The 14,793-nt window shown below is 48.2% G+C and overlaps 1 protein-coding gene across 1 annotated transcript in view; it reads right to left on the bottom strand.

Moving 5' to 3' along the window:
* LOC116978942 (mastermind-like protein 2) overlaps positions 1–14,793 on the bottom strand; it is a 139,438-nt gene that overhangs the window by 58,887 nt on the left and 65,758 nt on the right. Inside the window, exon 2 of the mRNA XM_033030245.1 lies at positions 6,727–8,241. Coding sequence (XP_032886136.1) covers positions 6,727–8,241 — 1,515 coding nt within the window. The remainder of the gene's footprint in view (positions 1–6,726; positions 8,242–14,793) is intronic.

Raw genomic sequence — 14,793 nt, 5'->3', positions numbered from 1 at the left:
GGGGAGAGAAGGGGGGGGAGAGGGGGAGAGGGAGGGGGAGAGAGGAAGGGGAGAGAGGGAGGGGGAGGGAGGGGGGAGAGGGAGGGGGAGGGGGTAGAGAAAAAGAGAGCAGGAAAGAGAGAGAAAGAAGAGAGGAAGAAAGAGAGAATGAGAAAGAGGGAGATAGGGAGAGAGTGCAAGAGAGAGAGAGGGAGAGGTGGGAGAGATAGAGAGTGAGAGAGAATGATACAAGAGGAAGAGAATGAGTGTGAAAGAATGGGAGGAAAATGAATGAGAAAGAGCAAACCAGAGGGTAGGAGTGTGAGAGTGTGAGCATGAAAGGAGAATGAGGACAAAGAGACAGGAAGAGAGGAGTGGAGAAAGGAGAGAGAGAGAGAGAGAGGGGGGGCATGAAGAGAGGGGTGGGAGGGAAGCTAATGACGAGAGGAGGTTTGAAGTGAGAGGTGGAAAGTACAAAAGCGAGGGTGCGAGAATGAGAAAATGAATGAAAAATGGGAAAGCGAGAAAATAAGAAACTAATTAGTAAAGGAGAGGGAGAGACGGCAAATAGAATGAGAGTGAAGAGGGGATAAGAAATGTGAGAGGTGGCTGAGTAAATGTCAGTTTTCAATCTCACTTGTTCAGCGTCAGACAGCAGGAGGCAGCGTGAGCTAGGAGGCAGAACGATCAGTAACTCCCCTCACCAGACCCCCCCCCCTCAGGCATCTCCCTCCACCACAGCCAAGCCTGCCCCCCACCGCTACCAATGCCCCCCTCCCCTCCATCCTCCCCCCCCCCCGGCAACTTTACGTGGGACACCCTACAAGATTACTTGGTCGTGAGGTGCCACAAATCACCAAGTTAGCAGCCATCAGTTTTTAAGTACCAACACACTGGTGCAGCGATAGAACTGCTGCCTCACAGCGCCAGAGACCCGGGTTCCAACCCCGACTACGGGTGTGCTGTCTGTACGGAGTTTGCACGTTCTCCCCGTGGGCTTCCTCCGGGCGCTCCGGTTTCCTCCCACGCTCCAACGACGCGCAGGTTTGCAGGTTAATAGGCCTCGGTAAAAATGGTAAATTGTCCCCAGAGTGTAGCGCTGTGCTGGGTGTGTAGGGATCGCTGGACGGCACGGATTACGTGGGCCGAAGGGCCTGTTTCCACGCTGTAGATCTAAACTAAACTGGCTCCAAAGATTAGTCCCACAGATTAAGAAGAAACCAATGTCAGAATGCACAACACTCACTTCTAATAGTATTTGAGGATTTTCTTTAATGCTGGCCTTTCCTGGTGAAGAGTAGGATATTATTCTTGAAGCAGAGCTGTTGTGTATTTTAAAACCTTCCTTTGGAAAATGGGTAAATTCAAGGCTTTACTTAAGTCAAAAGGTTCAACAAAGTCCCCCCCCCTCCCTCTATTGAGTGGCAGTTGTATTAATACAAATACATGGGATATAAGTGCAGTGCCTGAGGGCAGCACGGCTACACATGGGAAGAAGCAAAATGACCACGGAGCAAGTCACTGCTAAAACATCAGTGAAAAAACAAGGGAGCCAAACTTGGAGACTCACAGCTCAGACAGCACCGATTCATCATTCTTTATTCGTTTATTCAAAGGCACTCAATTAGCTCCAGGGGCCTCTGCTCCAGTTCAGAAGCTGCATACACCCTCAAAATCGCCCAGTCTGGCATTATCATTGTCATGGCCCTTTGAAATCAAATCCTAAGCTTTTACTCCCTGTCTCTCCCTCTCTGTGTCTGTCTGTCTCTCTCCCTCTTGCTTGCTCTCTCTCTCTCTCTCCCTCCTCTCACTCTCCCCCTCTCTCTCCCCGATCTGTCTATCTCTATCTGTTTCTCTCCCTGTCTCTCCCTGATCTCTCTCTCTCTCCCTCCCTGTCTGTCTCTCTGTCTGTCTCTCTATCTCTGTCTGTCTGTCTCTGTCTGTTTGTCTGTCTCTGTCACTTTGTCTGTCCATGTTCCCCTCTGTCTCCCTGCCTCTCTTTGTGTCTGTCAGTATGTCTGACTGTCTCTCCTTCTCCGTCTCCCCTCCCTCCCTACCCCCCCCCCCCCCCTTCTCCCCTCCCGCCTCTTCCCAATACATTTGAGTCCCCTCCATAGTTCAAATGTCCCAATTATAAAAAAAATCAGACTGGGAGGGGCGGGTGAGGGGGTGAGGAGGGGGGGGGGGGGGGTGAAAGCGGGGTGGGGGTGGGAAAGGGTGGAGTATAAATTCCTTTTTAATTCAAACATTCCCGACACAGTTACACATTCCTTAAAAGCCTAAAAGGAAGCAAGAATATTTTGAACATAAGCTCACTGCTTCTACAGTGGCAGACATCACAGTCTCTGCGGCTAATAAAAAAAAGAGAGCTCTTTATTACCTCATTGCTTTATAAACGTGTAGGTTGAAACCCGGAGGCCGTACACTCTGGCAGTACAGAGCTCACACGCATATTAAAAAGCGCTTATACCGGAATATATATATTTTTTGGTTCAAATAAAAACTCTCATCTTTCCACTTGCGGAGCAAACAAGAACACGCACTGGGGGGGGGGGTGGGTCGGGGGGAGTTGCAGGGTCCTTACAGCAGCTGCCGGCTGTGTTTCCACAGCCTGCTATGTAGATCGAATTTCATGCCGTTTTGTTCCCTCTCCAGCTGGCTGCCTTCCACATACCTTCGCCCTCAAAGCTCTGCCTCGCCGTGAACTTTGACCTCTCTGCCGGCCTGCTAGAATCATCCCCCTCAAGGAAGTTTGCTGTCCCACCAGAGTTTAGCATAAGGGCTGGGGGTGGGGTGAGAGAAGAAAACCCATGTACCCTCTACAGCGCACTTGGGATCTACATTGCACTTGGGAAGAGCTCCTGGCCCTTCTGTTCACAAGTTCATCACTTCTAAGACCCGAATTAGGCCATTCGGCCCAGCAAGTCCACTCCGCCATTCAATCATGGCCGATCTATCTCTCCCCATCAATCCCATTCTCCTGCCTTCTCCCCATAACCCCTGATATCCATTTGAATCAAGAATCTGCCTTAAAAATATCCATTGACTTGGCCTCCACAGCTGTCTATGGCAATGAATTCCACAGATTCACCACCCTCTGACTAAAGAAAGTCCTCCTCATCTCATTTCCCTGGTCCTGGACTCTCCCGCTAGTGGAAATCTCCTCTCCACATTCACTCTATCCAGGCCTTTCACTATTCGGTAAGTTTCAATCAGTTCATTGCTGCTTATGGGAGATTGCATTTAATCTGTGGCAGCAGACTGATGGTCAGCATGGGCTCGGTGGGCCGAAGGGCCTGTTTCTATGCTGCATCAATGAGCTATAAACTAAGAGGAAATAGCTGGTACAAAGAGGCGGGCGGAAAATATGGGGCAAGAGTTGGTAAGTAATAGCTGGATCAAAGTAAGGAGGGGTTGTTTGGCAGATGAATCAGGTTCGGAGGAGATGGTTGAAGATAGACACAAAGTGCTGGAGCAACTCAAGAGGGTCAGGCAGCATCTCTGCAGAAAAGGAATAGGTGACGTTTTGGATCGGAACCCTTCGTCAGACTGCTGAAACCCAGCCTGAAGAAGGTTTTCAACCCGAAACTTCACCCATCCTTTTTCTCCAAAGGTGCTGCCTGACCCACAGAAGTGCCTATCTTCGGTATAAACCACCATCTGCAGTTCGTTAACAGACACAAAATGCTGGAGTAGCTCAGCGGGTCGGGCAGCATCTCTGGAGAAAAGGAGTTTTGGGTCGCGTCCCTGCTTCAGTTCCTTTCTACACATTGTCATAGAGCACAGAAACAGGCCCTTCTGCCCAACTCGTCCATGCTGACCAAGATGCCCCATCTAACCTAGTCCCATTTGCCAGCATTAGGCACATAAACCTAGGTAGATCCTTGCCACCACCGATACCTGCTCTTTGAGGCCGCCTCACGCACCAGTAAACCTCATCAAGGGGCAAGTGTCTGTGAATTTCAATTACATAAAACAATGCTGCCTATTTTGACGGAGACATTTCGAGGAACTCCGTCAGCCAAACGGTTAAAGGTCTATTGTCGTCTCCTAGATGAGCAAATCAGATTCCAAATCAAGACAGAGGCAGAGTTCTTTCTGCAAGCTTTTAACGACCTTCTTATACAGGCTCACTGTTCAAACACATCAGAGGACCTACTGTTTGCTTGCTCCTCCGATAGTGTATTCACTTTAGACTGCTCGAAGCCGTTACTATATTCTCTTCAGCTCAATCAACTTAATTCTTTAGAAACCCAGAGCAAACTAACACTCAACTGCCCAAAAATCTCTGCCAGAAATTAGCCCAAAGTGGTCTTGTAAAAGTCAGTGCCACTATAAGTGGGAAGAAATGGAGAATTCCTTACACATTCTCCATTCTGGCACAACTTTAAGCCATTTAGTTAAAATGGATTTGCAGAAAACTATGTAAATGAAAGGCCAGTAAGCCTAAGCACTCAGGAAAGGGATAGAAACACAGTTGTTTTGTGATTAACTCAGTTTAGTTAAGTGTAGTTTAGAGATACAGCGTGAAAACAGGACCATTGGCCCATTGGATTCACACCGACCAGCGATCACCCATACACTAGTTTTATCCTACACACACTAGGGACAATTTTCATAGATGCCAATTAACCTACAAACCTGCACATCTTTGGAGTGTGGGAGGAACCCAGAGCACCCAGAGAAAACCCACACAGTCACAGGGAGAACGTACAAACTCTGTACAGCAGCACCCGAGGTCAGGATCGAACCCGGGTATCTTGCGCTAGAACAGAAGTACTATCGTTGGTGCCACTGTGATGTCTGAAACCTGACCTGGGGTGAAAGCTCACAACAAAATTCACACCTTCTGACGGCTGGAAAAGGAAGGAAATTGCTTATATCATTTGGCTTACAAAGCAGAAATTTGGATCAGACATTTTGGCGGTCAAAGGCTAAAGCATATCTTTAGACTTTGGCGATACAGCGCGGAAACAGGCCCTTCCTTCCGCCCACCGAGTCCTCCGCACCGACCAGCGATCACCTCGTGCACTAACACCATCCTACACTCGAGGGATAATTTACAATTTTACCAAAGCCAATTAACCTGCAAATCTGTTCGTCTTTGGAGTGTGGGAGGAAACTAGAGCACCCGGAGAAAACCCGCACAGTCACAGGGAGAACGGACAAACTCCACACAGACAGCGCCCGTGGTCAGGATCGAAGCCGGGTCGCTGGCGCGGTAAAGCAGCAACTCTACCGCTGCGTCACCGCGCCACCCTACAGACTGACATCTCACGTCATTATTACTTGAAAGCCATTAGTTCTTGAAAGGCATTATCTACGTACACGACTGCCCTGCACTTTCAAGTTGTAATGAACCAGTTTTTGTTTAAAGCGCTCTAATCTTTCCAACTGTATTTTAAATTGGCGACTGCGTGTGCAGAGTTGCATTTACATAGTGCCTATCAGAGGGCACCAAAGCTGATTACAGCTGGTTACATAACTCTGAAGTGCCGTCAGTGAAGTCAAATAACACATTTGCAAGTTTCCCCAACCCGTAATGTGATAATCTGTTCCAATGACAAGGGACGAGGGATATGTATTAACCAGAACTCCTTTGGTCCTCCTTTGAAATGGTTCCCTAGGATCTTTTCCACTCATCTAAGGGAGCTGACTGGACTTAACTTTAAATTCTCATCCAAAAGGTCGCTCCTCCTACAGTTCAACAACCTGCACAGTACTGGAGCGTTACCCTAGGTTTTTATTTCCTGAACAAGGAGCTCGTATTACAAATCCAGGAATTTCAGTTTTACATGCTAAAAAAAGCCAACCACCCGCCCATTGACCTCATCTACACTTCACGCTGCCTCGGCAAGGCCACCAGTATAATCAAGGACCAGTCTCACTCCAGTCACTCCCTCTGCTCCCCTCTCCCAACAGGCAAGAGGTACAGAAGTGTGAAAACGCACGCTTCTAGATTCAGTTTCTTCCCAGTTGTTATCGGGCAACTAAACCATCCTATAGCCAACTAGAGAGCGGTCCCAGCCTACCATCTACCTCATTGGAGGCTGTCGGGCGATCTCTGATCGGACTTTACTGAACATTATCTTGCACAAACAAGGTCAAATAGAACAAGTTGGCCTACAACTTTAGGCTGTGCACGCCATACACAGGTAGAAGGCTTAATTGTACTCGAAACCAAAAAAACCTTTTCACTGTACCTCAGTACACGGACAGTAATAAACAAAACTATCGCAGTCGCTGCCTCAAAAAGGCTGGCAGTATCATCAAAGACCCACACCATCCTGGCCACACACTCATCTCCCTGCTACCTTCAGGTAGAAGGTACAGGAGCCTGAAGACTGCAACAACCAGGTTCAGGAATAGCTACTTCCCCTCAGCCATCAGGCTATTAAACCTGGCTCGGACAAAACTCTGATTATTAGCAACCACTTTCTGTTATTTGCACTTTGCCAGTTTATTTATTCATGTGTGTATATATTTATATCATGGTATATGGACACATTTATCTGTCTTGTAGTAAATGCCTACTATTGTCTGTGTGCTTAAGCAAAGCAAGAATTTCATTGTCCTATACAGGGACACATGACAATAAACTCACTTGAACTTGAACTTGAACTAGACTAAATTAAACAAAGTAAACTAAACTAAACTAAACTAAACTAAGCATCCTTGGAATGGCTACAAGAGATACAAACAGCACTCACAGTTCACCCGTAGCATGCAATTCTGTCATTGTCTTACCGGTGAATGTGGCACGCTGCCCTGCAGCCTCAGCTGTTGCATGCGGAACTTGTTGCGGAACTGCAGCTGCTGGGTGGAGCCGGGCTGCGGAGGCTGCTGCACGGCTGCAGGAGCTTGGTGCATGTAATGCACCACGCCGGGTTGGCTCTGAGCGCTGGCTACGGAAGCCATCTTGTGCGGGGCCAGGTCGGGGTCGAAGTGGGAGAGCGGCTTGGTGTTGCTGAAGGAGAGCTGCTCGGAGGACAGGGTGCTCTCGGTCACGGCCCCTTGTCCCTGGCTCAGGCCGCTCTGCTGCTGCTGCTGCTGTTGCTGCTGCTGCTGCTGCTGCTGTTGCTGTTGCTGCTGCTGCTGCTGTTGCTGCTGCTGCTGCTGCTGCTGCTGTTGCTGTTGCTGCTGCTGCTGCTGCTGCTGCTGCTGCTGCTGCAACATGGCAATGCGGGCAGGCTGGTTGGAGGGCACCTTATTGTACAGGTAGCTCTGCATGGTGCTGGCTGGGTTACTGGAGGGAGGGAGGCTGGGCAGGATGCCGCTGGGTGGGCTGAAGGGTTGCTGGTGGAGCGAGGGGCTGGGCAGTTTGTCGGCCTGGTATGGAGGAGAGGGCCCGGAGGAGGGTACCGAAGGCCAGCTTGCACCCTGCCCCTGCTGCGGGTGAGACTGCTGCGAGACGGCGCGCTGGTGTTGGCTCGCCGCGATCTTCTTCAGCTGCTGGGCATGCGAGAGCTCGTGCCAGTTGGCCCCGACCCTGTTGCCATTGGTTCCCGTCAGCAGCGGTGTCTGGCTCTGGCCCGGACCCTGGCTCTGAGAGGCCGAGGACATTGGCAATGGCATGGCGTTGGGCGGAGCCGACAGGGGGTAGGCCGTGCCGGCAGAGGGCGGCCTCCTCTGCGGGGAGCCCGCGGGAGCCTGGTTGTAGTTGGGAGAAAACTCCCGGCTGGGTATGGAGTTGTCCAAGTGCGAGGCCGTATGCGGCGATGACTTCCGGGCGGTGCTCTGGTTTGACCCCACCAGGCCCAGGTTCAGGGGGTCGCTCCTGGGGTTCAAGATGTCAAGCTCGTTTAACGGGGAGTTGGGTATGTTGGTCAACTCCTCCAGGAGGTCCACCAAGTCGGGATCCATGGTTATATTGCTGGCCGCCTTGGAGTCAAAGAACATGTTGTGCCCGTCCCCGACGTTGGGCTTCATGTCGGAGTTGGACGTCACGGCGAACTGCGAGCCGAGGTTGCTGCCGTTGGCTTGGTTACCGCCTAGGAGGCCGGCGTTGGCTGCCGGAGTCACACAACCCATGGCGCCAGGGTTCTGCAGGGCCTGGCTCCGGTGGGCGATCGGCAGCGAGGAACTGTGCACGTCGGCGCGGAGGACATTAGACGCCTCGCTCTGACCCATCGAGAGACTAACATCATCCAAGCAAATCCGCTTCACCTCCCCCGAGAAGGCAGTGTCAGAGAGATCACTGATCTTGTCGTGGTTGGCAGGGGAACCATTGCTTTCCAACTTCCTCTTTATGGATCCTTGCAGCTGGAAAGAAGAAAAGGATAGAATTGAAGATGGGTCAGCCGAGGATGACAACAATTGCACAACACAGTCAAAGCAATACCTCACAGCTCCATCCATACAAACTAATGGGTCGACAGGATTCATTCTTCTTACAGATTATGGACGATATGAATGCATGGACATACAATTCAGGGAAGGACTACTTTAAACATTCAATAAATAAATTCAAATGCAAAGTTTTCAAATAGGGCGGCATGGTGGTGCAGTGGTAGAGTTGCTGCCTTACAGAGCCAGATTGTGATCCTGACTACGGGTGCTGTCAGCACAAGGTTTGTACGTTCTCCCTGTGACCGCCTAGGTTTTTCCCCAGTTGCTCCCTTTCTCCTCCCACACTCTAAAGACGTACAGGTTTGTAGGTTAATTGGCTTCGGTAAAGGTTGTAACTTGTCCCTGGCGTGTAGGATAGGGCGAGTGTAATGGGATCGGGTGGACTCGGTGGGCCGAAGGGCCTATTTCTGCGCTGTATCTCTGAACCAAGCAGGTCCTTTATTTTGAGTCAAAAGTGGACAAACGCGGATTGTTTCTCCAGAATGGAGGTTGAAGGAAAACCTGACAGAAGTATATAAAATTATGATATTAATAGGTAGGTAGACGGTCTGAACTTTTCTTCCCAGAATGGAGATGTCAAAGGCTAGAGGGCATAGTTATAATTCTGGAAGGACAAAGTTTAAAGAAGATGTGCGGGGTTAGAGGATGAGTACCTGGAACGTGCTGTCAGGGGTGGTGGTAGAGGCAGGTAAGATAGTGGCATTTAAGAGGCTTTTAGTTAGCCACATGGATGTGCAGGGAATGGAGGGATATGGAGGACATGCTGGCACAAGAGATTCGTTTATCTTGGCATTATGTTCAACACAGACATTGTGGGCTGAATGGCCTGTTCCTGCGCTGGACTGTTCTGTGTTCTGCGTACAGACCCATTAAATGATTTGCACCCAGAGTCTTGATATTAAGTACAACGCTGCAGAAACGGTATTAAGATGGGTCATATTTAACTGAACCTCAAAATCAGTCAATTTTTGGCTAGGAAGCTGATAAAGTGGAGAACAAGGTGAGACTGCAGGCTGCAGAGAGATCTGTCAGCACACGTTAGAGTTGCCAAGGTGAGGACCATCCCATCTTTTACAGGGAAGGCTAGATCATCTTTTTTTGGAGGACGATGCAAAAGCTGAGATTAGTTTTGGATTGCTCGAAGAAGGAAATTGGTTCAGACTCAATTATCTGCATGACTATCTTCTCTGCTGTGAGCTTCGCTGGTGGTTTTGGAAGAGAGCTTCAGGTGAACACTGCCCAGTCCATCGCGGGTACTGACCTCCCCTTCATCGAAGGGACCTACAGGAGTCGCTGCCTCATAAAGGCAGCCAGCATCATCAGAGACCCACACCACCCTGGCCACTCTCTCATTTCAATCCTGCCATCGGGAAAAAGATACAGGAGCCTGAAAATTGTAACGTTCAGCTTCAGCAACAGCTACTTCCCAACCATCAGGTTATTAAATACTACAACCACTAAATATATACACAGTATATACACACAAACACATATGTATACACACACATGCACACATATACATATATACTGTATACTGTGCACACACACACATATATACACACACATACACACACATATATACACACATACACACACACATATATATACACACACACATATATATATATACATACACACCTACATATATGTAATAACACACACCACACATAACATTTACTGGATTACTGTGCACACACACCAGTGTTAACACACCAGATATACACAACAAATACACACACACAAAGAAGACACACACACAGAGAGAGAGAGACATAAAAACATCACAGATGGAGACACCACAGATGAGAGTAGATAGTACAGGACATCACCACAGAGCGAGACACACCACACACCACACAGATGAGAGAGACACGACATATGAGAGAGATATAATCTATAGATATATATAGAAGATATAGATATATACAATAAAGAGAGACATACAACACATAGATAGATCACGCCACTTACATATATACATACACACATACATACACACACACATATACATACACATATATACATACACACACATACATACAGACACAAAATAAATCTTAACAACAAAAAAGTCCAATAACTATTTTGCTGTTTAGTATGGTGCTTCCAGAGTACCATGTTTACATATGTGTAAGAAAGAGCTGCAGATGCTGGTTTAAATTGAAGGTGGACACAAAATGCTGGAGTAACTTAGCGGGTGAGCCAGCATCTCAGGAGACGTCACCCATTCCTTCTCTCCTGAGATGCTGCCTCACCCGCTGAGTTACTCCAGTATTTTGTGTCTACCTTGTGTACATTTGCTGCATGTAGGAATGTAATCGATCCATTTTGGGACATATGACAATGAAACACTCTTGACTTAAACCTTGCAATCTGACGTTATTTACATGATCACCGCTAAGACCGTGTACTGCCGGCCACTTGGACCTGACCCGACTTGACGTAGACCCGACTTATGAAAATCTGACTTCCCACAAATTCTTTCAGACTCAATTCTCTCAGGTGTAATACTCGCACCTCTTCACCAGGAAACACCACAGCGATCGCTCACAGATAAAACCTTCTCCCAAACTCTCCCTCAGGTAACATCAAACGTTACAAACTACCAGCCATCTCCCATTATTGTGCACTTTCCTTTATTAAACTGAAGATCGTTGCTTCGTGCCTTTAGGCAGGTCAGATTCTTCATTCACGTCTCCTGGCCTGCATCTGGGCAAACATTTGCCACAGTTCATTTGCTGGGAACAACTGCTAACATATACACCAGTGTTCGCCAGACTACTCAGTGTCCAAGGGTGGTTCCCGGCTTAAGTAAGTGTTCCTTACCTGAGAACTCTCCACAAACTGAATTTTCTGTGAGCCGGAAACAAACAATTTCTCCCAAAATTGCAAAATCGCAAAGTGTAGTCATTAGCTTCAATTTTGGGAGAAATTGTTTGTTCCAAATTGTTTAAATTGAGAAATTGCTCACAGAAAATTCAGTTTGTGGAGAGTTCTCAGGTAAGGAACACTTACTTAAGCCGGGAACCACCTCCACTGTCACCTCAGCAGATCTGAACGCAGAGTTGCAACTCAACGTGATCTCAGAGAAGAGTGGCCCTCGCTAGGAGGGTGGCACAGTGGCGCAGTGGTAGAGTTGCTGCCTTACAGCACCAGAGACCCGGGTTCGATCCTGACCACGGGTGCTGTCCGTACGGAGTTTGCACGGTTCTCCCCGTGCCCGGGTGGGTTTCCTCCCACATCCCAAAGACGTGTGGGTTTGTAGGTTAATTGGCCCTCTCTAAATGGCCCCTAGTGTGCAGAGAGTGGATGAGAATGTGGGATAACATTGTGGTGGTGTGAATGTGCGATCGATGGTCGGCATGGTATCGATGGGCCAAGGGTATGTTTCTATGCTGTATTAAAGTGAGAACCAGTTTCCACTGTGTGGAATGACAGAATACCAACGACAACATCCTTTATGTTGCACTTGCAGACTAGACTTGATCTTCACAATTTCTTCTTGTGGTTATTGGCATTTTAATTGTATAGGGTTTTGCTTCAATAACTTTGGCTTTCATGATACATTATGATCAGCGGCAATATGGATAGCTTACACAATGAGCTGATTTTTATCTGGTTAATAATTTAAGAAAAACTTATTTTCTCCAAAAACACAATTTCCCATTTCACCAGGTGTTTTTTTTTGCACTATTATTGTTTGTTTTGATGTGCATGTATGTAGATGTGCCTACACATACACTGAACCCTTTATATCATTATAACATTGTTTACAGAGTACTCTGTTTACATGTGAGTCTGAAGAAGGGTTTCGACCCGAAACGTTGCCTATTTCCTTCGCTCCATAGATGCTGCTGCACCCGCTGAGTTTCTCCAGCATTTTTGTGTACCTTCGATTTCCCAGCATCTGCAGTTCCTTCTTAAACACTCTGTTTACATATTGTGTTGTGCTGCTGCTAGTAAGAATTTCATTGTTCTCTCTGGGACATATGACAATTAAAGCACTCTTGACGTCACCAGGACTGTGGGCTTGAATTGTAATTAGGGAGGTTAGATACCTTGCAACTTATTTCCCTGGAGCGCAGGAGACTGAGGGGTGACTTCATAGAGGTTTACAAAATCACGAGAGACATAGGCAAGTCGGATGACCTGTTTTTCAGCGTAGAGGAGTCAAGAACGCTACATTTAAGGGGGGAGGGAAAGGATTCAAGAGTCTAGATGGGCAATTTCTTCACACAGGGGGTGGTGCAGATACAGAACGAGCTGCCAAATGAAGCTGGAGAGACAAGTATGGTGGCGATGTTTAAAATGCATTAGACAGGTGAATGGATATGAAAGGTTTAGGGGGATATGGGCCGAATGCAGGGAAATGAGACCAGCTCAGTTATAAAACCTGGTCGGCATGAACTAGTTGGGCCGAAGGGCCTGTTTCTGTGCTGTATGTCCATGACTTTATGGCATACATTTAGCATGAATTGCCCCTAGCATGCAGGGAGTGGATGAGAGAGTGGGATAACATAGAAATAGTCTGTAAACGGGTGATCGATGGTCAGCACAGACTTGGTGGGCCAAAGGGCCTGTTTCCTTGTGAATTGTACACACTAGAGGCAATTTACAGAGGCCAATTAACCTACAGGTTTTTGGAATATTGGGGGAAACCGGAGCAGCCGGAGAAACCCCACATGGTCACAGGGAGAACGTAAAAAGTCTGTACAGACAGCGCCCATGGTCGGGATTGAACCCGAGCTCTCTGGCACTGTAGGGCAGCAAGTCTACCGTCACGCCACTGCAGATGCTGGTTTATAACAAAAAAAAGCACAAAGTGTTGGAGTAACTCAGAGCGTCTAACACCCTCTGTGGAGAATATGGAAAAGCGACGTTTCGGGTCCAGTCCGCTCTGCAGACTGATTATCGGAGGGGGGGGGGGGGGGGAAGCTGGAAAAGAGGTGGGGACAGAACATAGCCAGGCTGAGTGATAGGTGGATACAGGTGGGAGGCATTGTTTGGCAGATGGGTGGATAAAGGCTAGAGATGATAAGGAGGAAAAAGGATGTTAGATACAGAAAGAAGTGGAGTGAAATGTAAAGCCAGAGGGTGGGATATGGGTGGCAGGGGATATGGGTGGCAGGGGATGTGGGTGGCAGGGGATATGGGTGGCAGGGGATATGGGTGGCAGGGGATTATGGGTGGTAGGGGATATGGGTGGCAGGGGATATGGGTGGCAGGGGATATGGGGGGGGTGGGCACGATAGTGCCAATCAAAAACCCAAGATTTAGAGTTGAGAAGAACCAACATTTAAAAATAGACAATAGACAATAGGTGCAGGAGAAGGCCATTCGGCCCTTCGAGCCAGCACCGCCATTCAATGTGATCATGGCTGATCATCCCCAATCAGTACCCCGTTCCTGCCTTCTCCCCATATCCCCTGACTCTGCTATTTTTAAGAGGCCTATCTAGCTCTCTATTGAAAGCATCCAGAGAACCTGCCTCCACCACCCTCTGAGGCAGAGAATTCCACAGACTCACAACTCTCTGTGAGAAAAAGTGTTTCCTTGTCTCCGTTCTAAATGGCTTACTCCTTATTCTTAAACTGTGGCCCCTGGTTCTGGACTCCCCCAACATCGGGAACATGTTTCCTGCCTCTAGCGTGTCCAAACCCTTAACAATCTTATATGTTTCAATAAGATTCCCTCTCATCCTTCAAAACTCCATTTATAAATAGCATTTATAGCAGCATTTAAAAATAGCGAATGTAATAGTGCAGTTGACTCTGACTGCAAGAAATGGGTGGACCAGAAATATGAGACCAACTAATATATGTTATAGACTATCGAGTCATTTATCAGTGCTCCTGCCCTTGAGAAGGCAAAGCCGTCTTCCCCACAGTCTCCTCTGCCTGTCACTTGGTCTTTCCGAGCAGGGTTGGGGGAAGCTTCTTTCAGGCCCTTCATCAGCACTGAGTAACCAGCGGCTAAAGCTGTACAGTGTGGAGACGACATTCCCGATCATGAACAATACCTTCCTGTGGGATTGTAGTCACATTTCCTCCTTTCACAGCCAAGGCTGGGAATCCACATCATGGAGCAGTAAACTGACCACAAAGGAGACGGGTGAAACTGTCCGCCCGGGTGTCCCGTCCCGTCCCGTCCCCCCCATCCAACAACGTCCCAACGTCATTCTCATTGCCACGCACAATTGTTCTTTAAATGCTTCCACCTCTCTCAATCAAATACTAGAGGGCATCGCTTCAAGTTGAGAGGGGCAACGTTTGCAGATGATGTGCGGGGCAAGTTTCTATTTTACACAGAGAGTGATGGGTGCCTGGAACTGGAACGTGGTGCCAGAGATGGTGGTGGAAGTCGATACAATAGTGGTGTATAAGAGATGTTTAGATAGATGACAGATGGCACAATGGGCTAAGTGTTCGGCTGGCAACCGGGAGGTAGCTGGTTCGAATCCCGCTT

Source organism: Amblyraja radiata, chromosome 12 (genome assembly GCF_010909765.2).
Source record: "Amblyraja radiata isolate CabotCenter1 chromosome 12, sAmbRad1.1.pri, whole genome shotgun sequence".
Lineage (NCBI taxonomy): Eukaryota > Metazoa > Chordata > Chondrichthyes > Rajiformes > Rajidae > Amblyraja > Amblyraja radiata.
Note: the sequence above shows the minus strand (reverse complement) of the source record. Positions and strands in the feature narration are given on the sequence as shown.